A 7,939-nucleotide genomic window follows, 5' to 3' on the forward strand; every position below is an offset into this window, starting at 1 on the left:
TCTCGAGAGTTAACCTTGGCACCTCCCATCGAAAACATAACCAAACTAGTTAAGGTCGTATGCACGAATCATAAATCTGATTGCCTTAGGTGCCAAGAAGTTTAAGCAAGCTTATGAGAGTAGCAAATAAAATGCCTAGCCTGTGTTTAGAAGGGTGAACAAAAGCATCTGTCGACTTGAAAGAAACAAAGCTAAGTGTCCATTTTGGTCTCTTAATCAGCATCCTGATCTGAATGAATAAGGGATGCAAGACTAGAAAACAGAAAAGAATAAGGAAAGCATTTCAGGCAGAGCACATGGTTCATATGAGTGTGGTCAGAACTGTTTGGGAGCGTTGGAATAGAAGTGGCATTCAGGACACCTAGGAACTGGTGGGAATCAGGCATTTTTCTGGGTGCCAATGCCTGCTGTGCAAAAACCATCTGCTGCCAGCGACTTGGCAGCGGTATGTTTTCATCTATGTGAGTTGTTTGGTAACCCACATGTAGTGCCCAAAATAACCCCACCTATCACCGCACTATCTGGAAATAGGATGAAGAACTTGAGAAGATGCGAGAAGTGTGTGAGCAAAATCAGCAGCTTCTCCAAGAGAATGAAATCATCAAGCAGGTAACACAGCTTCCCACCCACTTTAATAAGCTCTGGGAGACCCTGTTGCAATTGAGGTCAGCTCTTGGGAGCAGCCCTGAGTATGATGAGTTGGCTCTATTTTTGACATCTGTGTCAAGTTTCCATGTAATACAGTTGTGTGCATTTCAAAATGGTTTAAACACATTTTTTCATCTGCTCTTTTCTGAATCGAATGCCTGTCTTCTAAAGTGAGAGTCCTTCAACCTTCCTTACTATTAACTTGCCTCACTTTACTCAGGTTTAAATTAAGCTAGCTTAGGGTCGCCTGGGTGGCTCAGTCGGTTAAGCGTCCGACTTCAGCTCAGGTCACGATCTCGCGGTCTGTGGGTTCAGGCCCCACATCGGGCTCTGTGCTGNAGCATACTCTGTATGTTTTCTTTTTGAACAGAAACTGACCCTCCTCCAAGTAGCCAGCAGGCAGAAACCTCATCTTCCTAAGGATACCCTTCTATCTCCAGACTCTTCTTTTGAATATATCCCACCTAAGGTAAACTGCTCAGTGCCAGTAATACCTGCACATGGCTATGGTTGGGGGTGAGTGTGCTAATAAGTTCATCCTTTAGAAGAGCTTGAGGGTTAAAAAACCCAAATTCCAGCATCTCAATTTTCCTTGGAGTCCTAAACAAAACTACAGTACAATCTTGAAGAAAATCGGCATTTTCTCTCCCTGGAAGGCTGACTTTGGGCCATTTACAGGCATTATATAACACAACTGAGGAGGAACAGGAGAAAAGAGCAGTGTTCAGCTGTCCATCCAGAGATACTCATCTCATCATATCAAGAGTTCCTCTTTCCTCCCTGAAACTACTCAGCCTCTATCCCTTCAGTTTCTATCCCTTCAAAGACTTTGCAAGGCCAAAGGCTAAAGCAGATTTTCTTCTGATTGGTAAAGCCAAGGGGGTATATTTAAGGGAGTCTGAAATCTCGGCTCTGAGAATATAGCTGGCAGCAGCTACTGGGAAGATATGATCTACATGTATTTTTAAAATTTTATTAAATAATCATTCCAAACCTTTTTTCTCAGCCAAAACCTTCTCGTTTTAAAGAAAAGTTCCTGGAGCAAAGCATGGACATCGAGGATCTAAAATATTATTCAGAGCATTCCGTGAATGAGCCTGAGGACAGTGCTGGTGATGATGATGATGGAGATGATGAGGAATGGAAGCCAACAAAACTAGTTAAGGTGTCCAAGAAGAACATCCAAGGGGTAGGAGGCAGCTTTCATCCCTGTCAGGGGTTCTAGTCATTAGTCTCCACTGCCAGTGGGAAGGTGCTGGCCCCATACCCTGCCCCTGAGCCTCTGGATCTCATTCAAAGGCATTTGGCTCCATGAGGAGTCCTTGTCGGGCCAGCTCTGTATGGAACCTGGGGCTGGCAGAGAAGGTTGCCTGAGTGCACAAGATGGCTGTCTTCGTGTTTTCAGGTTCTCGCTAAGTCTGAATGGGTAATAGTATTCTATACCATTTCACTGACGCTGATTGGGGGATCATAATAATCCTTCATATTTTTATACCACTTTACAGTTTAGAAGCCATTCTCATATATTTTCTCTCTTTTTATCATCACAAAAAAATCCTGTGAGGTATTTATTATTTGCATCTTACAGATGGATTTGAGACCCACAGGAGTGAAATGACCTTGCCCAGGGTCATAAAACCAAGTGCCAGGATTTGAAACCAAATACTCTGACTCCAAATCCAGTCTGTTTCTACCATACCATGGTCATATCAGTAACAATTGCAGACCAAAAGCTAAGTAGGAATTTCATCTTCCTTCCCTAATAGAGTGATTGTGTTCCCTAGGCTGAGGAGCAATAGGAATTACAGAAAAGGCTAACAATAATTAAGATCAAACACACCAAGTTAAGGTTGGTTAGGAACAATTTGACTTTGAGGCATGCCTTATTTACTTCCACAATGATAGTCCTTACATAATTATCAAACCTAGATGTTTTATGTTGTGAGATATTAACTTCCCAGGTACTATATCACCGCTACCTCAGCTGTGCCCTGTAGCCATATTCCACTTAAAGAGAACAGTTCACAAATTAACCTAGCCAGCTTCCTGGAAAGTTACTTGATTTCATCAGCTGATTGAGCACCACCTAGGGAACTTAGCCTTAGAAAACCACAACACCAGAGAGAAGCAAGTCATGAGGAATAGACTGACTATCTGTTAAGTCATTTGGGAAGAGTCATCAAGAATGTAATAAGTCAAATGCTCTTAGTGGGACTAAGAGCTCATCCTTAGTCTCAGAGAGCTCATAATCTAATGCGAAAACAAGGCAAAGAAATCAAAGCATATCATAGAACCTGAGCACATTCATCTCAGGGAGATGAACTGAGGGATTTTTTTTAATAAAGTTTATTTATTTGTTTTGAGAGAGAGTGTGTGTGTGTGAGCAGAGGAAGAGCAGAGAGAGAGAGAGAAAACCCCAATCCCAAGTAGGCTCCGTGCTTTTGGCAGGAAACCCGACATAAACCATGAGACCAGGACCTGAGTCAAAATCAAGAGTCCTATGCCTTGGGGTGCCTGGGTGGCTCAGTCGGTTAAGCGTCCGACTTCGGCTCAGGTCACGATCTCACAGTTTGTGGGTTCGAGCCCCACGTCGGGCTCTGTGCTGATGGCTAGCTCAGAGCCTGGAGCCTGTTTCAGATTCTGTGTCTTCTTCTCTCTCTGACCCTCCCCTGCTCACACTGTCTCTCTCTCTCTCTCTCTCTCTCTCTCAGAAATAAATAAAACATTAAAAAAAAAAGAGTCGTATGCCTAACTAAGTCACCCAGGTGCCCCCTAAGAGTGACTATAAAGCCAAACCAAGTAGATACCGTTTAGGAAGATACCATGAAAGAGATGACTATTGCTGCATTATAAGACAGAAAGGGAAACACAGTCTTGGAAGCAGCTGAGAGACCATTTCTGGCACAATGAATAGCATATTGCAAAGACTTGGTTATAGAGGGATAGGGGGTTGGGACACTTACAAAAAATGGGGCAGAATGATGTCTGACTTTTCACTCATTCAACAGACGGTTTTGTACTCTACTATGACTGAAGTGGAGAGCATGAGCTGAATGTAGACTCAAGGGTCAGCTAAGTAATAGGAAACAGAGTTGAGAAGTATACACAGAAACAAATGGCAGAGGACCTAAAATCCCTGGGAAGTCATTTCTAGATGTGAAGCAAATGTGTGTACATTTATGCTGGACGCAAGCTTACTGTATGTATTATAGCACTGTTGCTCCAAGCGTAAAAGGGAAGTACAGAAGTCTAATAAAAATTGAAAGTCAGTATTTGCTATCAGTGATAAATTATATGTCTAAAACAGTGAGAGATTATTCTTTTCTAGGCTTTTCTCCCGATTTTTTAACTTAAAAAATATAACTGGGCATTAAAGGGAACGACTTGGCATACAATCTAGTTTCTCCCTTTTGCAACCTCGAAGTACATGGATGCTACGACTGCTCTCTGATCAGACGTGTAGACACGTTAGCTGCAGACCTTGATGCTTTGCATGAAGGCCATCATATTTATTGTTCCTACCCAGCTGAAATGGGCTGGTGTTCTATCACTAGATTGTTTCAAAGGAGACTGCAGCACGTACCAAACTAAGGACTTGTCTAGAGCTAATGCTGAGAAAGTAGGCTTCCTCACAAGTGACTTGTCAAAGGTCATACCAAGTATTAAATATAGGACTAGGGCCTGAGTCTCTGTCATAGCCTGGTATTCTTTATGTTAAAGTTTTTACCGGATCTTATTCTGAGATACAGTATAACACTGAAATCAGTGCTGGGAGAATTACAGACTCTAAAGCAATAGTTCTCAACCCTGGCTGCACATTAGAATCCCCAAGGCAGCTTTTCAACATAGGGAGCCTTGGACCCACCCCCAGATATTCTGATTTAATTGGTCTGAGGTGGGACCTGGCCATTTTGAAAAGCTCCCCAGAGATTTCTTATGTGTAGCCAGGGTTGCAAATCACTGGCTTAAAGGAACCCCAGAGGTCTTTCAGCTCTACTTCCCACTCTATATGAAGAAGCCCTCTATTATAGTGGTTCTTAACTGGGGTGTTGGGATATGCTGGTGGGTTGCTGGCTTTTGCGATACACATACACGTACACACACATGTATATATACAAATACATATATATTTGAAGTCATGGCTGTGGCAAGGTCATGTTCGCTCTCATACATTCTGATCTGGGTGCTGGTGGGAAAGAGAATAGGATGAAGTTATAGCTTGTGAGATGGCATTCATGTGAATGCATTTGTCATGTGTGTGTCATGACTGTTCCATAACGCCACTACCAGGTGTTAATCTAGCCTCTGCCTGCTTGAAAACTTCTAGTACTAGGAAGCTCACGGCCTCATAGGGCAGTCCATTGTAGTCCACTGACTTAGGAAGTTGTTTCCTGTTGAGCTAAAACGTACTGTCCTATAAATCATCCCAATGGAGGATGGCTGTGTAAAAGTCTGGTTGTTCTTCCTCATGACAGCTCTTCAGATACCACTCTCATTCTATTATCCCTTTGGATAAAATAGAGACACATTGGCAGGATAATAGAGTGTTTGTGAGGCATTTATGTGAATTTGTGAATGGTCAGAGGACCATACCCAGGCTACAGCAATCAGTGGATCACTGTCGTCGCATGTGGTGTCTCTAGAACATGTCATAGAACTCTGTCTTTTGTGTCTTATTCAAAGAAACAAGATTTTTTTTCCTCATAATGTCCAGTATTGGCAAAGGCGACTAATGTGGACATTCCTCTCTATTGCTAATAGGTATGTAAATTGGTATGCAGTTCTGGGAGGCAACTTGAAAATATGTATCAAAAATCTGGGGCACCTAGCCAGCTCAGTCAGTAGAGCATGTGACTCTTGATCTCAGGGTTGTAAGTTCAAGCCCCACCTTGGATGTAGAAATTACTTAGAAATAAAAATCTTTAAAAAAAATATGTATCAAAAATCTTAAAAGTGTCCCTGTCGTTTGGCCCAGTAATTATACATGTAGGAATTTATACTAAGGAAATAGTCACTGGTACATAAAAAGATTTATTCATCCAACAATCCTTCTGTGAGCACCTNTACATATCAAGCACTGTTTCCAGGTGCTAAGGATACAAAAAACAAGACAGGTAAGATCCTTGGCCTTATGAAACGAAAGACATTCTTGTGGAGAGAGACACATCATGACAAATAAATAAAATAATTTTAGACGATGATAAGAGAGAAACAAATATAGTGAAGTCATAGAGAATTCTGGGGTAGGAAAACAGCTCTTTGAAAGAGTGCTTGGGAGAGACCTCTTCAAGGAGGAAATGCTTAAGCAGAGATCTGAGCAAAGGGAAGGAGCAAGTCAGGGAAAGAATCAGGGGAAAAACATTTCAGGAAAAGGGAATAGCAAATGCAGGAAAAAGCCTCAGGCAGGAATGAGTTTGGTTTACCAAGGAACAGCTGAAAGGGCCAGGGTAGCTGGAGAGTATTGAGAAGTAGGAGAACGTAGTGCAAGGTCGGGCCAGAGGAGTAGTTAGGAGCCAGATCATGGAGGGCCTTGCTAATGGTGGGAAGATTTAGATTGTGTTTATGTAGCCTGATATATGTGGTAACGTGATTTTGTAATAGGAAATACTTCCTTTGAAAACAATCTTAATGTCTGCCATTAGGGGGCTGGTTAAATAAATTGACATTTTCACATGATAAAACACTATATACAGCTATGAAATGTCAAAAATCATGGTTTTGATTTTCAGATTTTAAAGAGAGAGATATAGTAATATCATCAGGAAAAAGATATAATGGTTTCTTTTACCTTCACAACTATAGAACAGTGGTGATGGTTGTCATATGAAAGAGACTTAAGGGCTTGAATTTAACTGTAAACTCAGTATGGATTCACAAAGATCTGACAAAGGAAAGAAAGCTACTGTGATTTTTTTTTTTTTTTGACCTCATTAACAGTAAAGACTGTTGGATCCATATCAAGTGTCAATCTACCTCACAATGGCCACACCAGATTTAGAAAGTTATGCTCTGGATGCCGGGGCGGCTCAGTCAGTTAAGTGTCCAACTTCAGCTCAGGTCATGATCCCATAGTTCATGAGTTCGAGGCCTGTATCGACCTCTGTGCTGACAGCCTGGAGCCTGGATGGAGCCTGCTTTAGATTCTGTGTCTCCCTTTCTTTCTGCCCCTCCCCCACTCATGCTCTGTCTCTCTGTCTCTCAAAAATAAACATTAAAAAAGAAAAAGTTATGCTCATGTCTGGATGTCACAATTAAGGATGAACTTGGACAAATTGGCGTATAGCCACAGTGGTGAGGATTCTTGGAAACCATGTCATGTGGTGACTCGTTGAGGAAGCTAGGTCCATTTAGTTTTGAAAGGATCTGGACAGGAGGACTGGGGAGTAGAATGCTCAGGAATTGAACAAGAATGCTGTGAAAGTGGGGTTAAACTGATCCATTATCATTCCACATGGCAGAATTGGGTCCTGTGATCAGAAGTTACATAGAAACCATCCTCATCTCAGGATAAATAGAGCTTCAGATAATTAGACCAGGGACATGAGAGAGGGGCTTCATACATCAAATCAGGCTCTAGATGGTCACTGAGGTCTCTTCTGACTCCACTGTGTCATTCTGTGAGCTCTTCCACCTATGTCTCTTCCAAGCCAAACTATCCTTCCTTCTTCCACCATTTCTCTTATAACATCGCTTTCTATAATGCTGGTCATCTGCCTTTTTTTTTTTGCTTAATGTCCTCTTTATTAAACACATACCCACACTGAACTCCTGAATGTGTGCACAAGGAAACATACTTACTGATTAAATGGGTTTATTGCACGGAAAGCACTTATAGCAGTGCTTGGCACACATTAATGCCAGCTATTACTATTGCAGCCTGAAGTGTGCATGTGGCACTATGAAGAGTGTGACTACATCATGGAGTGTTCATAGAAAGAAAATGAATGAAACTGGGGACACCTGGTTGGCTCAGTTAGTTGAGCGTCCAACTTTGGCTCAGGTCGTGATCTCACAGCTCCTGAGTTCAAGACCTGCATCGGGCTCTGTGCTGACAGCTGAGAGCCTGGAACCTGCTTCAGATTCTGTGTGTGTGTGTGTGTGTCTTTCTTTACTCTGCTCACGCTCTGTCTCTCTCTCTCTTTCAAAAATAAAGAAACAAAAAAAAAAAAGAAAATGAATGGAANTAAAGTTAATTATATAAATTTAATATATGTTTTATTTATATATTTATTTATATAAAGTTGAAAAAGATGTAAGATAATTTCTTATGTTTTTTAAGGAAACTCATACA

The 7,939-nt window shown here is 41.6% G+C and overlaps 1 protein-coding gene across 1 annotated transcript in view; it reads left to right on the plus strand.

Annotated features, from left to right (window-relative positions):
• The window catches only part of KIF4A (kinesin family member 4A), a 118,877-nt gene that overhangs the window by 106,795 nt on the left and 4,143 nt on the right, over positions 1-7,939 (plus strand). The window contains 3 exon segments of the mRNA XM_077774969.1: positions 532-609; positions 1,019-1,117; positions 1,655-1,837. Coding sequence (XP_077631095.1) covers positions 532-609; positions 1,019-1,117; positions 1,655-1,837 — 360 coding nt within the window.

The sequence above is a fragment of the Crocuta crocuta genome, unplaced genomic scaffold, assembly GCF_008692635.1.
Source record: "Crocuta crocuta isolate KB4526 unplaced genomic scaffold, BGI_CrCroc_1.0 scaffold394, whole genome shotgun sequence".
Taxonomy (NCBI): domain Eukaryota; kingdom Metazoa; phylum Chordata; class Mammalia; order Carnivora; family Hyaenidae; genus Crocuta; species Crocuta crocuta.